The sequence below is a fragment of the Delphinapterus leucas genome, chromosome 19, assembly GCF_059928025.1.
Source record: "Delphinapterus leucas isolate spDelLeu-1000000601 "Yukka" chromosome 19, BTC_Dleu_Yukka2, whole genome shotgun sequence".
Lineage (NCBI taxonomy): Eukaryota > Metazoa > Chordata > Mammalia > Artiodactyla > Monodontidae > Delphinapterus > Delphinapterus leucas.
Window position 1 is genome coordinate 65,489,178 of NC_143147.1, and position 17,647 is coordinate 65,506,824.

The 17,647-nt window shown below is 49.5% G+C and overlaps 1 protein-coding gene across 5 annotated transcripts in view; it reads left to right on the forward strand.

The window, feature by feature from the left end:
• Positions 1–17,647, forward strand: part of SLC39A11 (solute carrier family 39 member 11) — a 447,715-nt gene that overhangs the window by 420,564 nt on the left and 9,504 nt on the right. For 2 of the 5 annotated variants that reach the window (XM_089901695.1, XM_089901694.1), the window contains exons 8-10: positions 7–105; positions 2,706–2,864; positions 3,908–5,574. The exons of 2 other annotated variants lie outside the window; for them this stretch is intronic. In XM_089901695.1, coding sequence (XP_089757821.1) covers positions 7–105; positions 2,706–2,864; positions 3,908–3,986 — 337 coding nt within the window. In that variant the 3' untranslated portion in view covers positions 3,987–5,574. Of the gene's footprint in view, positions 1–6; positions 106–2,705; positions 2,865–3,251; positions 3,425–3,907; positions 5,575–17,647 lie in introns of those variants that run through there. One more of the 5 variants, XM_089901693.1, reaches the window with a different exon arrangement.

Genomic DNA, 17,647 nt, shown 5'->3' on the forward strand with positions numbered 1-17,647 from the left:
TTTCAGGAATTTAGCCATTGGAATTGGGATCCAGAATTTCCCGGAGGGCCTTGCTGTCAGCCTCCCACTGCGAGGGGCTGGATTCTCCACCTGGAGAGCCTTCTGGTAAGTGCTCCAGACGCCCAGGGTCGGGTCCGATGTGGAGGTCAGAGCAGTCCTCCTGTGGGCAAGAGCAACCTCTTCTGGCCTGGAAGTGAATCTGAAGCTTCTGGAAACACCAACAACCTGGTTGAATCCTGCACCCCCAGAGCTGGGAGAAGCCTCCAGAAACTCATCTCTTGACCTTCAGCCCGTGTTTCCTATTTTCAGAACCCCTCCAGGGATAGACACGCCCACTCTGGGTGGGGTTTTCTCTCTCTCGGGTGGGGAGAAGCAAGGCAGACCCTGTGTCCACTCTCCATGTCCCATACGCCCTAAGGAGGCTCACTCACCACAGCCTGTCCTCAAGAGTCATCACATTAGCTCCCGCCGTGACCCTGGTCACAGCGGAGACCAGGATTATATGAACAGCACCTGGGCAGGTGAAGCTGCGGTGCTCACGCTTTGCGTTTTCATAGCCCCCAAAGGGCTTTCAAGTCCATTCCCTAATTTTACATTTTCAGTGACCTGTAAGGTAAGGCCCCAGGTCTCAGAGGAGGGGATCATGGCCCCGAGTGTCAGCCGGCCGGCTCATCAGGCAGTGATGCCAAGGTTGCTGCAGGCTCTTCTGCCCCTCAACTCAGGACTCTGAGCCTCAGAACACCTCTTTATTGAAGGAGCCGCCGCTCTAGAATGTACGCTGAGAGCACTCAAGGGCTGCTCATAACAACAGTTAAAAAACGCCTTCCAGGGCCTCCCTGGTGGCGCAGTGGTTGAGAGTCCGCCTGCCGATGCAGGGGACGCGGGTTCGTGCCCCGTTCCGAGAAGAGCCCACATGCCGCGGAGCGGCTGGGCCCGTGAGCCATGGCCGCTGAGCCTGCGCGTCCGGAGCCTGTGCTCCGCAACGGGAGAGGCCACAGCAGTGAGAGGCCCGCGTACCGCAAAAAAAAAAAAGCCTTCCATTTTATAGGGCCTTGTGACTTACAAGTTCTTGCATATACTTAAATCATTTTAGTTCCATCCTGTGTCATCTCTTTCTCCATTGCTGGAGACTACAGAATAGAGGTTTCGGGGGAAGGGCAGAGAAACATGGCCCTAGAAATTTTTTTCAAATGTGAGTTCTGTGAGCCCAGAAGCCGTGACTGCCGTCTCATACAGGAGAGACTCCAGGGGAGGGGAGGGGGGTATCTGTGGTCAGTGTCCAGACCCTGAGATTAAAGTGTTTGTTTAACTGGACACACTCAAGAGTCTGCGGGCCCGTGCATGTGAGCACAGAGCCGGGAAGCAGTGGCCCCTTGGAGGATGCTGCAGTGCAAACAGTGTCTCCCCCGTGCCCACCATCTGCTCCTGGCCAGGAAGAAGCGGGGGGAGGTGGGAGTTCACAGTCCTATCCTGTCATCTGCGGAGGAATGGAGGGGAAGTTTTCTCTCACCCCCATTTTACAGATGAAGGGACTGAGGCTCGGAGCCAATAATATCTTGCCAAGTGCCCACAGCAAGGAACAGTGGGAAAGATGTCCCAGCACCTTGTCTATTGGTGTCCAGCCTGTACAGGAGTCTCTTGGCGGTAGGGCTTAGCCGTGGGGTTCAGGTACTGGCTTACCTCCTGGCACTGAATTCTCAGGGCTCATGTGGGCTGCTGTTTTAATCGGGGCTCATGTGATTTCATCCTATAGAAACCCACTCTCACTAGCTCAAATAAAGGGAGTTTTTGAAAGGAGAAATCTCACCTTAATCCAAGATGGAGGGTAGTGGGGCCAGGCCCTCACTATATACATGGCCAGGTAGGTCCACCTTGTCGGCAGAGGTAGGCGGGTACAGCTCCTTCAGAAGGGGTGCCGTTGTGGCCGGAACCCCCAAAGATACCAGGCACAGCTGTCCTTGGGAAATGTCCATACCACTCCTAGTCAAGTGTCCCATCCTTCAGAAGACAATGTAGCCATCAACCAGTGAATGGGTATATAACATGTGGTGTATCCACACAGTGGGATATTATGCAGTCATCAAAGGAATGAAGTACTGACAGTTTTTACGATGTGGATGCACCTAGAAAACAGGATGCTAAGTGAAATAAGCCAGTAAAAAGGATCCCCTCTTGCATGACTCCGTTTATAGGAAATGTCCACAAGAGGCAAGTCCCTGGAGACAAAAAACAGATTAGTGGTTGCCAGGGTCTGGTGGGAGGGAGGAATGGGGAGTGGCTGCTATTGGGTGTGGGGTTTCTTTTTCGGGATAATGAAAACGTTCTGGAATTAGATGGTGGTGAAACGGTTGCACAACCTTGTGAACATACTAGAAACCACTGAACTGCACACGTTAAATGGGTGCGCCATTTGGTATGTGAATTATATCTCAGTCATGTCATTATTTTAAAAGGACAATGTGGAAAACTTAAAACTCTAAAATAAACCTGGGAGGGGTGTCTCCTGGAACTCTGTAATAGGGAGCTGGGAAAGGAGACCGAGGTGGTGTAAAAACAAACAAAAACCAGCAAAGTGCTTTGGCACTGCCATGCCGATCTGATGTGGAAGACAATGCATCGTTTTCTAGAACTGAGTCAGCAGTCTGAGCATGCCTGTGTCTGCTTGACCCTCCCCGCGGCGGGACGTGTCTCTGTTCTCTCCTTAGGTACGGGCAGCTCAGCGGCATGGTGGAGCCTCTGGCCGGGGTCTTTGGTGCCTTTGCCGTGGTGCTGGCGGAGCCCATCCTGCCCTATGCTCTGGCCTTTGCTGCCGGCTCCATGGTCTATGTGATCATGGATGACATCATCCCCGAAGCCCACATCAGGTGGGAGAGCTTCCCCTCCCCCATCTGTCCTTGTCTCTGTCCCAGCCCGGCTGGCCCCCACCTCTAGATCTGCCCTGTCTTTACTTGCTACTCTGTTCTTTACTCCCAGCCCTTCCAGCCCCTTCCCAAGATCATCCTCACCGCGCCCCCCCCCCCAACTGTGTTCTTTGAAACTAAAAGAGGAATAACGGGCAGGTGGGTGGAGAGTCAGACCAGGTCATATTAGGCAGTGGCATACATGCCCTGCCCTCCACCCCCAATGAAACAGACTATTATTTTCTTATATTCTCTCTCTCTCTCTCTTTAGATTTTTCTGGGGCTGGAATTAGGGAGAAGTGAGCTCTTAAATGTTGACCACAGCTATTCATTCAGGTTCTCATTGTCTAGCTATAGGCCAAGTGCTGGGGATGGAGGATTCCTCTCTTTGCTTCGTTTTGGTTTTTTCAGAAGAATGATTTTGAGGCTAGTGTTCAAGGTCAGATTATATAATATCTTCAGGAAATCATTGCTGCTTTTTATTATTCAAGCATGGATTGCAGAGCCATGATGGGTGACCTTGAGTAAGTTACTTACTTCTCTATGCCTCAGTTTCCCCAGAGTAAAATGAGGATAATAATAGTACTGATTTCATGTGTTTATCCTTTGGTATTACATGAGTTAGTCAGTTTGCCTGGCATATATATAGTAAGCCCCAATAAATGATACTTATTATTTATTGAAGCATAGTTAATTTACAATGTTGTGTTAGTTTCACGGGTACAGGAAAGTGATTCAGTTATACATAGATAGATAGATATTCTTTTTCAGATTCTTTTCCGTTATAGGTTATTACAAGATACCGAATATAGTTCGCTGTGCTATATAGTAGGTCCTTGTTTATTTTATAAATGGTAGTGTATCTGTTAATCCCAAGTCAATATTATTATTATTAACGGTAGTAGCATATTTCTCTTGGAATTGGACATTGTGGAGGATGCTTTCAGCCTGGACGCTGTCCCGCAGTGCATCAAAGTCTTCCTTTTCTTCCTTTCCTTCCCTCCTAGTGGTAACGGGAAACTGGCGTCCTGGGCCTCCATCCTGGGTTTTGTGGTGATGATGTCGTTGGATGTTGGTCTGGGCTAGTTGCTGAAGTGCCTCGGACCCCAGGAAAGGCAGCACGAGGAAACAGCCGGGATTGGCTTCTTCAGGACCACAGCCTCTTTCTTCACATCAAAACGTTTTTCCTTTCTCTCCTTTTTGTCTCATTACCCTGATTGACTCTGATCATGACAATTTTTAGTTTTCTTTTAAGGGAGATAGTGGTTTTATTTGGAATTTCCGGTAGTCACGGAACTACAGATTTTTGCTTGGCCACTACTTGGACTCTTTCTTCGGTGGGAAAACCAAGGACCTGCAGATCAGGGAAGTCTCTGCTTTTGCACCTTTGGTCTCCCTCACTGGACTCGATGGCAACTCCTCAAGGTCACCTACAGAAGCAAGCTCCCAAGAGAGAGGTCTCCCAAGCATCTTTGCCTAGTGACTCAGAGCAGAGTGGCCAGGACAGCTCTTGTCTGTCCTTCCTGATCTTTTACCGTTGATCCTCTGTCCATCAGGCCTCGAACAGGAGCATCGTGGACGAAGCAACCTACTTCCCAAGGCCCGAGGAGGAACATACCTTCTTCTGCCTCCCCCGAGGGGGAGGCTGCATGGGGTGAGACACAGACAAAGGGAAGAAAAGCAGCTAGTCTTTCTCTCTTTCTCTTTTTTTAAGGCAAAGATTGACACTATTGAAGTTAAGGGAATTAGGACAACTGTGAACACACAGTGAGCCCTGTGAAAAGAGGACAGGGTGGAGCTTTGATCAGAGACCTCTGCTCTCTCTGGATTCCAAGAGCAAACCGGTTTGCCATGGTTTCGAAGTCCCCTAGACATTTGTTTTGATAAGCTTATAGGCTTCATTTTTCTAAGAGACTTGGGGACACCAGCAGACTGCTAGAACTCAACCCCTTCATTTACTTACGGAGGGAGCCACTTAAGCTCATTTAAGTGAACGAAAGACATTTGGAATCTGCACTGGGTCCTTCTCTGTTGACTATTCGGTAACTTATAACGTGACCCAGAGCTCTTAAGCTGCTGTGCTGGATTTTGGCCAGAGAGCTCAGGATAAGAGAGGAAAAGGGGTAGGAAAAGAAGAGGTATTTTTAACATTTCCCTTTTAAAGTAAACTTGAGACAAATCATCATTCTAAAATGACCCTAAAGAATGACTTGAACGAGACTACTCCCTTATCCACACAGCTTCTCCATCAGGGGTGACATAACTTGTCTGCTTCCAACATAGCTAAGGCCTGCCGTCCTCACTGGTCATAGGAGCCTTTGGGACCTTGAGTGGGCTCTGCTGACAAGGCAGGCAGCCCAGGAGGCAGGTATTCAGACAGTGTGTGATCAATGCCTGCCCTGCGTTTACATGTCTCATTGCTGCCAAGGGTGAATACTCTGTTCTGGGAATGCCCTATAACCCTACGCTAGATCTATGTTCGTTCTTCCGGAGCACTGATGATCAAAATTGAAGACACATTCAGAGGTTTGAGTGGTGGAGATTCGTTGGTTTGGTGGTTGGCATATGGGTATTTTTATGTCTTTGTATGTCGTTCTATATAATGCAGACTTCTTTCTGATGGACAAGACCTCATAACTGTGATTAATACCAATAAAGGGGATATTGTTGTGGATGACCTGTGCTACGTCCAGTCCTTTTCAAAAAGCTGCTTCTTTCCAGGGTTGATCATATAAGAGCTAACTCAAGTTAGTCCTAGTATCTACCCTACCCAACACCAGGAGAAGCAAAGGTAGTCCTAGTATCTACCCTACCCAACACCAGGAGAAGCAAAGGTAGTCCTAGTATCTACCCTACCCAACACCAGGAGAAGCAAAGGAAGGAGTGCACACGAGAAGGGCTAGCTGGATTCATGGTTGCAGACAATAGCATCCAACTCCAGCTTACTTAGGCAAAGAATTTAATGGAAGGTTATCAGGGAGCTCATAGGATCTATAGAGAATCAGGCTTGAAAATGGGTTGGATCCAAGAAAACTAGAGGTCTGGGACTATGGCCCAATCGCATCTCAAAAACAGCTTGATTTGGAATGCCGTGGTCCCTCGAAACTGGACCATCACTCAGACTGCTGCCATCACCACCATGGGAAGGAGCTCTAAAGTGACCCTGATTCTCTGTGTCCTGGCTTCACGTTCAGCGTTCTGAGCAGGGCAGGACCATCTAGCTGGCAGAGTTTAGATCCTGTGCCCAGGAACTAACCGGTCTTGTCCTCTTATTAAGACTCACATAATAATGGATTTTCCAGTTTGGGGAGTGAGTTCAGATGGTGGAGAGCCAAAAGAAGAAAAAAATAAGTTTACGACAGCCTCACTCTTTTGCTGTTCGACATCTACCTATACTTTGATTCTTCGATTTTGTCTTAAAAACAAAAACAAACAAACAAAACTTCCTGCTTAGATAACGGAGCTGTCCCAAAACTTCAGAATTCCCCTTTCCCCCAGTGGCTAGCTGCCCAGTGGTGGAACACTCCCTTCTTGGATTCAAACAGCCTTAACCAGGTGGAGCCCAACGTTGAAGAGAGTGTGTCATTTGGTAAAATGGGGGTGGCACCATCCCCACTCTCCCTTCTTCCAGACCTGCCTCATCTGGCTACGGGAGAAATAACACCACATACTGAATACTCATTCTGAACAAACACCCGTCTTAGCCAACAGTATCTCAGCCTCATTAGATACTGTCTCCTAGCCAGTCATAAAACCAAATCTTTAATAATTCGTGTCACAGTTCAAAACAGAGGATTGTGTCTGGATGGTGGGATCAAATTCCGAGGATATCTGCCTGTTGCCTCCCCTGTTTGACTGTAAAGTGAATCCCTTGGTCAGAACTAACGTTATAGGATGCCACGATGATAGGACAGACGGGAAGGCTATTCTAAATCCAGACATATGAGCCTGCCTCTTCCATAACGGAAGAGGTCCAAAGTAATCAGGCTGCAGCCAAGCAGTGTGTGGGACCATTGGAGTGTTATCAGTATCCGGGGTCAGGGGTCAATCACCGATCCTATGTGCACTCACTGGCCAGGTCTGACGGACGATGGACAGCCAAGTGGTTGAATCCATGCATTGTTCCATCTTTGGCAACATGGCCACTTTTATTCTTGAATCAGTTGAGAAAGCAACGATGTCCCCGGGGAAAGAAACTGTCATTGGTAGATAGGCTTGGCCACTTAATTAGTAAGAGTCTCCTCGGCAGTGGAGACTATGGGTGACCTTTCACTCGAGGGACAATTATTTCCACACTTGCCCCTTCCTGAGGGGCGCAGCCATCTCTGCCTCCCCAAACGTCTCTGTCACCAGACCTCTAATCTTGCTTCTTTCCAGTGCTTGACCATTTGGCCAGACCATTTGTCGCAGTTCATAAACTGGTGTAGCTTCTTGCATCAAATCATCTTTCCTTCCAGGCAAAGCGGATGTAGAAATGTGTGCTTAGAATTCTCCCCACTGGGAGGTCTTCTCTTCACCTGCTACCCTCAGTGGAACCCTAACACCACAGCAGTCCATTTCTAGATGGGGCCGGCATATCAGCAGAGCCATTGGTAAACTAGGCTCGGCAGTTTTTCCTCTCCCAGTCACTTGGAAACTGTCTTTTTTAAAAGCTGCTAGCACCACTTACCAGGACTGCCTCTCGTCTCTCAGATCCCTGACTGTCTGATGGCAGAAACATCTCATTCCCTCAAGGCTTTGCCTTTGATGGACACCTTGACTCATCCCAGGGGACTGGTATGGGACGTGGGGAAGGGGGGGAAGGTATGGGCGTCTGGATCTTCTCTGGGGACATTCTCATCCTGCCGTGCTGACGGTGGGACCGGAAGGCCGTTGGTTAGACTGCGCCAGGCAGGGTGCTTCCCGCCCTCGTCATCTCCTTGAGTCCTCCTTGACTTCTATATTATAACCGCACTTGAACAGCGAGGCCGGGGAGGTCCAGGAGTCTTACTCGCCAGGGTGGTGCTGGGCAGCGGCAGAGTCGTTTCTGCTTTGCGCGGAAGATGCCCAAATTGACTTCCCGACCCCCCTCCTTAGGGCTTTCTTGATGCAACATCCTGCACACCTCCACCTTCCACGAAAGTTGGTTGAATCCGTGAAAGGTGGCTAAATGGGAGCCCAGGGGCTGTTCGCCTTTTTTTTCCTTTTAAATTGGGGTATGATTACACATACGAAAGACACCGATCTTCTGTGTTTACAGCACTCAGGGTCGGCCCTGCGGCAGGGTCTTCCAGAGGCGCGGGTTCCCCAGCTCTCGGGTCATCTCCGCCTGGCTACTGTCCTGGGCCCGACTGGCCTGCCCGCAGGTGCGCTCCCAGCCCGGCCGCGCGTTCCTGGGGCTCAGCGCAGAGGATCTCCCGCTGGTGCCCGGGCGCGGCGCTGTTCACCTGCTTGGGGCGGGGGCGGGGGCGGGCCCACGGGGCGGGGCGGGCCCGCGGGTGGGCGGGGCTTCGCACGCACGCTGCCCGCTGCGTTCCCGGCGCCCTGGGACCCGCCTCCTTCCGTCGTCCGCCGGCGGAGGGTCGCAACCATTTTCGCGTGTGACGCCTCTGCGCTACCGCGGGGCCAGTCCACTCCACCAAAGGGACCCCTGGTTTCCCGGGGCTCCTGCCGACTGCGGCTGGTCACTCCCAGCTTGTCTCCTCCGATGATGGACCCGGGTTTGGGTGAATTTGGAGTTTGTGTAATTTGAGGAAAAACAGTACTCGAGTACAAAACACAAAATTAGGCCCAAAGCTTTGGAGGGGCGCCTGTGAGCCAGCGTCCCTGCAGTTCAGGCTTCGCTGGCTTTGAGGTAGGTGCACCTCTGGTCCCCGTGCGTGCTTTAAATTTGCCCCGCTTGCCTGGGGGGCGGGGAGGCCTGCAGTCCTAGGGGATTTCGAGGCGTCAGCGAAAACACTAGTCCTCTGTAGTGAATTCACGTTTTGACCATCTTTCTAACACAGCTCAGCCCTGCAGCGTGTTCCTAGCAGGAGGAGGTTCCTCCAGGCGTGTTTAGTTCTTCCTCCTGGAGAGTGGACTGGTTCCCCTCCCTCCAGCAAAGGGGCCTTACATGGCCACCGTCTGTCCCCAAGAGCTGTCACTGAGAGGTCTGCAGCTTCTGTTGGGGCTGCACAGCCTCAGGGCCCCCCTGAGGGCACTTAGGGCACTTGCTACTGCCTTCTGTTGCAAGACATGGTAGACGTGGGTGGATGGATGAGCTAAAAGGGCAACGGGATTATGTGGCCCAAAGACAGGCACATACGATTCTTTGTGCAGGGTAAACCTTGGAACCTGAATCCCAGCATCCCTGCACCTCATGATCCTTCCCCTAGTTAGAAGATCAGACTGGAAATTGTGTGGGATCTTTTCTGATGTAGCCCCCATTCTCTGGCAAACTACGAGCCATAAAATTGATGTCTCTCACTGGCCTGTCTCCAACCAGCAGGGAGGGGTATGGATCTAGGCTCTTTGGAGCTGGTGAGGACCCAGCCCTGGGGATTAAGGCCAGGCTAGCATCTCCCTCCACTGATGCGGGAGCCATGACCTCCAAGAAGCCCAGGATGTGCCAGGGAAGAATGAAAATACAGCACAAGCTGGGAGGGTGGCGGGGATGGTGGGGTGGGGGAACGTGCAAAGAGAGGAGAGGCCCTTAGCCGTTTTTTTTCAGCTTTCCAGATGTGCGGTAAGCGTGTGACAGGTGTCTCGGACCATTGCCTTTCAGGGATAGAGTTCAATACGCACTGGGGTCTGCAGTCTACATTGGTCACTACCACACCCTGGAAGGTGTCCCATGGAAAAGAACAATGAACTGATGTAAGGTTAGTACTTAGGTTTATACTTCATCAAAGGTTTTCTTGAACAGGAACCTGCTCCCTTCCTGCTTTTTCAGTGAAAATATTGATTGAACTTAACGTGTGAAATTATAAGGAACGTAAAAGCGTTCGTGTACTACAAGCCTACAATACAGGTTGAAGGAAAAAAGACTGCTCTTAAATAAACGGTTCGTGAATCTGCAGATTTCTTCCACGTAGACTTTGGTCACTTGGTGGGAGAGGGTCCTTGTATTAGTCCTCTGCTGTTGTATAGCAAGCTAGCACAAACTAAGTGCAGAGATGTCTTAATTTTGGTCACTGCCTTTAGTTAGATTTAGGAGCTTGTGCAAATCAGCTCCCAACATGATGAATTCCATGGCCATGGCTATCTAAGGCTCAGCTATTGGCTACACTTTGCAGGCAAAAGGAAAGGATAACAGTACCCCCAAAACAGAGTCCACTAACCAGATCTATAAGAGCGTATAGACCTAGAAGTTCCCAAGGATTTTTTCATATATATACCTTACATTCAAAATGTGTATCATAGACTTGTATGATAAAAAGAACAAAAATCTTGTAGGTCAAAAGCAAGCCTTAACTTTCTTGCTTTGGAACCCAAACTTGAACACAAAGGAGATGTTTCAGGTCATCTGGCGGAGGTGAGAATGGATTATGCTGTGGAAACCAGAAAGGTTCATGAACCCATATGGTCCTTCTTCCTAAGAGCTGTTTCCTTACCCAGTAGGTTATGCCCGCTTGGGGGGAGGAGGTGATGTAGGTGTGTATTTATTTAATGTAGAATTCTTGGCAAATGTAAAATTCTTGGCAAACCTGTCAGGTTGGCAGGTGCTGAAAAGTAAAATCCTCTTTTTCCAAGCCAGAAAAACTCGGGTGCCAGTTTCCCGTCCTTCTCCTCACAGGGCCACCAGGCAGAGGGCCACTTCTCCTAGCACTCGGGGGACCCAGGCACCAGACACAGTGACAACCTCTGGCTGGATGGCACAGCCGTCAAGGTTAAAGGGAGAGCCGGGTTAGATCTTTTCCTCAAGGGGCTCTGTCATCCTGAATATTTGTTGTGAAAGGCCAGGACGCAAAGGGGTGCATGGTTTAAGCTCATCTTAAGGTTAGGGTTGTGGTAGGGCTGGCGGAAAAGGGTAGGTAGGAAAGGAGAGAAGGAAGTTAACGGGGATGCAGTTGGCAGCATCACCACCGCTGGAGAAGTCTGCTGCTGTAGACCTGGACGCCCAGACAGCCTGGCTTTGGGAAAAGGCAAGATTCCCCAGGGGAGCGCCCTTAGCATTCACAGCGCTGACTGCACATCTGCGTTGAGAGGTGACAATGCAGATAGCACGGTAGATTGCCATCAGCCTTGGCAGAGGAGCTCCTAGCAGGGCTTTGTGGTTTGGAAAAGTGCAGTAAGCAAGTAGGGAACAGGGCTCCCCCGGAAACACGCCCTTCTCTGCCACACCCAGGTGCCTCCCACCGTCAGCTCAGCATCCATTTCCTCACTCCTTTTACTGGTCAGGGAGGCTGGTCCCAACCGTTGGGCCCTGGAGTTGTGACCCACCAGCACCTGATGCTGTGTTGCTCCGTCGCTGACTTCCTGCGTTGCCCGCGTCTCATGCGTGGGTCAGTACCATTCCTCATTTAGATTTTGTTGGCAAGTATGAAGAGGGATCAAGCCAGCTCAGGGTGTTAGGTGCTTAAATAAGTTGAGAAGGTTAGGATTTTGCCAGTGAGAAGGAAAGCTAGTGTCCGTGCATTCGGATGTCAAGGTGTCATGATTCAGGCGTTAACTGGTGATTTTTGATATTAACCCTCTAATCGCCACCTCAACCCGCTAAGAACAGAAACAGCACGAGGAAAAGATTCGGCAGATACCGTTAGCGTGAGCAATGTACCAGTTAAAAATGGAACCGCCGCTCTCTCAGAACTCCTAGAGAAGTCATGACAGTGTCCTTCAGGCTGTTGTGATGCTTTACGTGGGAGGACTAGGTGATGAAGAGTGATTTTTGCCCGGCATGCTAGCTAGCCGACCTGCCCTTCTGCTCAGGAAGTCTTTATGACATCTCCCTTATTTTTCTCCCTCCCTCCCTCCCTTCCTTCCTTAAATTTATTTTATTGACCTATACTTGATTTACAGTGTTTTCTTAATTTCTGATGTACAGCACAGTGATTCAGTTATACGTATATATACATTCTTTTTCATATTCTTTCCCATTATGGTTTATCCCAGGATATTGAATATACTTCCCTGTGCTATGCAGTAGGTCCATGCTCTATATACCAGTTTGCATCTGCTGATCCTAAACTCCCCGTCCGTCCATCCTTCCCCACCCCCGCTCCCTTGGCAACCACCAGTCTATTCTCATGTGTGACGGCTTCTTTAAAACCATCCCTGCAACTTCGATCACAGTGTGTCCTGAGTTTAGGAACTGCCTTCAGTCGTCCGATCTCTACTCTGTGACCTAAGTCTGTACTACAGCAGACATATTTTGGGCGTCAGTATCACTGGATGCTGCTCTGGAGTCCTACCAGAAACGCTGAGTGGTGCATTGTCCAACATGAGCAGGGACTTACTCCCCTTTACAGTCTGGTTAAGAAAACCCAAGCCACCTCTCTTTTAGCCACCACAATGTAGAAGCAAGGCCAGGTCTGATCGCTGCCTTACAACGCCTGTGTAAGTTCTTAACACTGGCAGATTTATTCTCTACTCCTTTTTTTTTCTCTTTGAAGTCTGTTTTTGTTCACCTTTTTATTATGAAGAATTTTGAACCTACACTCAAGTAGACAGAAGGGTGTCCTGAACCCCATGTATCCACCACCCAGTTCCGACAACCATCCCCCCCCTCGGCCAGTTTGGCCCCCTTCACCTCCGTCTTCCTCATTATTTATTTATTTATTTTTGTATGGGTGTTGGTTGGTTGTCTTTTTTTTTTTTTAATAATTTTTATTTTATTTATTTATTTATTTTTGGCCGCTTTGGGTCTCTAGTTGCAGCGAGTGGGGGCTACTCTTCGTTGCGGTCGCGGGCTTCTCATTGCGGTGCCTTCTCTTGTTGCAGAGCACGGGCTCTAGGCACACGGGCTTCAGTAGTTACAGCACGGGCTCAGTAGTTGTGGATCGCGGGCTCTAGAGCGCAGGCTCAGTAGTTGTGGCGCACGGGCTTAGTTGCTCCGGGGCATGTGGGATCTTCCCGGACCAGGGCTCGAACCCCGTCCCCTGCATTGGCAGGCGGATTCTCAACCACTGCGCCACCAGGGAAGCCCTTCCTCATTATTTTTAAACAAACAAACAAAAAAAGCTCAGACATTGTGTCATTTTATGCATAAACAGGTCCGTATGTATCTTGAAAAGGAAAGGTTTTTTCTTAGACACACACAAAGGAACATTATATAATTTACTTTAAATATTGTATATGTCTTACTCCCTCTCTTTAAGTTGAGCAGTGGCCTTGGGTCAAAAACAATAAAATATGACCCAATATGATTCAGCTCAGATATCCTGTATTGCTAAAGGAATTTGTGCTTTTCTCAAAACTCATTCACTTTCTCATTTCCTTCCCGTAAAGAAGCCTGTAGGGTAAAAGCCCGGGGAATGGGGTCCGGGCAGTGTGGCTGAGTTGCTGCTAATTGTAGCTCTGAACTCGCCTGGCACACACGGCCTGGGCAGGTGGTGCCAACGACCCCACCCCAGAGGGACACACTCTCCTCTCCCGTCCCTTCTCTCTGTGTTGAGTGCTGGGGCCAACCTAGGATTCTGTGAAGAAACAGTTGTTTGCCCAAGGAAAGCGCTTGTGTATTCCTGGCCACAGTGACTGGCGGTCACATGGATGGAGAGTGGAAAAGGAGGGGCTGGCCGGACGGAATAGGGCAGCCAGGGATGCTTCGCAAAGCTTGTCGCAAAATACACATATAACCTGGGCAGCATCCGCAGAGGCCACTTCTGGGCTCTCTTAGGACACAAAGCCCCCAAACTTCTATAGAGCCTGCCACCTCTCTGGCTACAAAGGACAGAGTTACACCTTTCTGGCTGGTGTCACATTTGTAGGGAGTCTCATTCGGGAATTCAAACTTCCATCCTCCCTCCTTCCCGGGCAGGGTTCTGGGACCTTAAACTTCTGGCCACGTGAGCCAGGGGTGGGGACGTGCCCTGCACGTGTGCCCATCCTCTGTGCCCGAGTAGCTGGGAGATCCCTCTGCCCACATGGGAAGACGATTTTTCTTAATGCATCTCGCTTGGGGCTGGTTTTTAGAAAGGATGCATCAGAGTTCCAGGGACACCTTCTCCGGCCCTGCTTGGCTTCTGGGACTGAGAGCTGGTGCCCTGCCCCCGCCCCCGCCCCCAGCTTACCCGGGTCCCCACCCCGGGCTTGTCAAAGGTTGACTGACACTTTGCGTGTCAGCTTGAGCTGCCTGCTGGAAGCCTGGGGCTTTGCCGGAGAATGTGGATCGTAACTCGCATTGTGTGCATCAAGGGCCCTGACAAGCGCTGATGGATTTGGCCTCCTCGCGGATCCTGAGAGCTCTGGGCAGGGACAAAGGGGTGCATTGTTTGGTGGGGCAGGCCCCTGCCTGCAAACCCACTCATTTGCCTGATGGTGGAGACAGGTGTATCACAGGCTCAGCGTGCCAGAGCGACACTGGGTGATTAAGATCTTGGCTTTGTTCCCCAGGGCCAGGCTTAGAGGAGCAGATGTGCAGAGAGGAATGGCCGTGGTCGCTCTCCTCTCCCTGGAAACCGGCCCCTGACTCTTCTTCTCTTAGTTTGCTCTTTGGGGTGCTTCTCCTAAAAACAGCAAGTTGTTGGGATGGGAAACTTTGGATCCTGTCCTGACCTCTTGCGCTTTTTAGCTGCATGGGGACGAGGGGGGCACGGCACCTCCTTACCTGTTGAGCAGAGGCTGTGCTTCCTGTTGGCGCCCTCAGGGACCATTTCCCGTCTCCCAGGAGACTCCTCCAGCCTGACCCACCTCAGCCAGGGAACATCGCCTGGGTAGGTGTTTTCCTTGCACCTCTGGGTTGTTGTCATAGTGCTCCAAACCATTTTCATCGTTTTTAAAATTAAAATCTTATTTTTATTAAGGACCAGGTAAATGAAGCGTAATCAATCAAACAGTGTGATAACATTTTTAAAGAAGTGCAGCCATGCTCTCCCTTCCTCTTCCTCAGCTGGGAATCTCTTTCCATTTGCCCCGTAGATGTTTCTTTTGCTGTTTCCCTCCTAACATTTCCCAACACCATGCTTGTCCTCGCGTCGCTCCCTGTTTTGGTTTCAGACATTATCTGTCGACTTCTTACCTTGGAAAGTGACAGTTCCCTTAGCTTTAGATTGAGCTTCATTCAACAAAAGTCTCCCTACGGAAGCTTCACCAAACGAGGGTACGTTTCTCTCTCGTAATTTAAAATGTGATAGAGGTCCAGTCTGGGATTGGAGCGATGGCTCCGTGGTGCCGTGGGGGGGCCCTGCCTCCTCTTACCTTTTCTGCTCCGTAATCCTTAGCATGTTCCTGCCTTACATCCGCTCTCCCCTTTTTCCTGAATAAAATGACCCAGATTTTGTACAAAGCTGCAATATGCCCCTTTTGGTAGACAGAGATGCCTACATCCTAAGCCCCAGAACCTGTGACTATCTTCTGTTACAGGCTAGGGTGAGTCCAGGTTGCAGATGGAATCAAGGTCGCTGATCAGCTGACCTTGAGATGGGGAGATTCTTCTGGATTCTCTCCATTGGATTGTGGGTCCAGTGTAATCACATGGGTCTTCATAAGCTGGAGAGGGAGGAGGGGAGGGCGGGCAGAGTGATGTGATGTAAGAAAGACGGACTGGTCATTGCAGGCTTTGAAGACGGAAGGGGCCATGAGCCAAGGAATATAAGTGGCCTCTAGAAGCTGGAAGAGGCAAGAAAAGGATTCTCCCCCTCGCCTCTGCCGAGACTCCATGACCTTCTCTCCTGTGCTGCTGTGGAATAGTTTGGTGCTATTTGGATTTCTGGTCCTTTGTACGGGAGATCTCTGTCTCTGCCTCCTTTCTTTCCCTCCTACCTCCCTCCTTTGAAGGTCTTCTTTTTATTCCTAATGAGCTGAAATTTTATGATACAGGATATTGGTGTGGGTCTGTTTTCATTCTTTGTCCTGGACCCTTGATACCCCCTTACAACCTGGAAACTCATGTCCATTTTCTTATATTATTTATTTCCCAGTTTTCTCCCCTTAATTTTTTCTGTTTCTCTCCTGGAATTTTTCTTTGTTGGGTCTTGGCACCCCTGGCTTGACCCTCATTCTTATTCCTCTGGATTTACCCGGTCTTTTTATGTCTCTTGGTTCTCTTAACACTGTATTCCAATTCTACTAGTGATTTTTTCTCTTCAATTTCTGCTGTCACATTTGTAATTTCCAAGGGCTCAAACTGCCATAATAATTCTTCTTGGGGTCTCTTGTTCTTATTTCTGGGATGCAGTACTTTCTTCTATCTCTCCAAGGATAATAACAAAAGGAGTTAGTGGTTTTTGTTATGTTTCTGTTTTTTTCTGCTCCCTGCATTGCCTCCATCTCCCCCGGGTTTCTTTCTTCTCCCCCTAACCCCTACCTCATTTTGTTGTTTTCGTCTCTGTCTGTCCTGCTTGGAACTTTCCCCCAATGTCTGGTGATGCTTGTCTCATTGAAAGCTCTGTATGTAGGAGTGAGATTGGATGGGATGTGGAAGCTAGTCAGCCCCATGGAAGGCATTTGGGGAAAAACTAGACTTTTCATTGAGGGCCCTCAAATATCATTATTGTTGGGTCTTTTCTCTTGGGATGATTAATGTTTCTTGTCAGGGGGATGTAAGTTGAGCAGTAACGTTTGGAGACCTGACTTGGTGAAGGGGCAGGTGGACATTCCTTCAATATCCCCGTCTTTGCTCCCTGCTTTGCCCCTGCCCTTGGAAGTGCCCGTGTCTGGACTCTCTCGTGTTCAGTTTCTCTGGCAACTAAATCCTCAGGCTCCTGTTGGGCTGGGGGTGAAAGTGAGTGCACAGTGTGGGGATGTTCTGGGGGCCTGGGTGCTCTAGCAGCCCCTGGTGCAGACCTTCAAGGTATCTGCTGTCCCCACCCCACCTGACACTCTGCCTTTGGAGGAAACCAGTGCTTCCAATTCCTTTGCCTCTTTAGGGTACCTCAGAATAGTATAATATAAGCAGCCACTGACACACAGCAAATGTTTGCAACTCAGCAGACTTCCTGGAACATCGCATTGGTCAGAAATACGTTAATATGGCCAATCCTAGCTGCAAGGGAGTCTGGCAAAACAAAAGTAGAATTTGTTTTTTCCAAATGTGACAGTTCTGAATTTTGATGCCGCTCGACATACCCTGGTTGTAAAAGTGACAAGGACACACCAAGAAGTCAGCTTATTGCTTCCCCAAAGCCAGGAGACTAGGGAATGTCTTCTCTTCTCTTCCCCTGTTCATGTGACCTCCCTTGTTCTTGTTCTCTTCTGCTTCTCTTACTGCCTCCATCCTGTATGTAACTCAGAGGCGTGTCACGAATATTAAATAAGGTAATATGTAATGAGCTCACCCAGCGCTTTGTTCATGCTCAAGAAGAATATACATGTTAGATATATAAAAAAAGAAAGTTGGGAAAGACTTTCTGAATGCTGACAACTGTGCAGCCTTAGAGATGTTCGAGAACTGAATGAACAGCGTGTGTCTCAGATTAGTCCGTGCTGCACTGCTGGAAGGTGGGTCATGATTTGCAGCAAGACTTCTTGCATTTGAATGTGCGGTAAAAAACCACCTGTAGCCCACTCCTGGGCATGTACCCAGACAACACTCTAATTTGAAAAGATACATGCACCCCAGTGTTTGTAGAAGCACTATTTACGACAGCCAAGACATGGAAGCAACCTAAATGTCCATCGATAGATGAATGGGT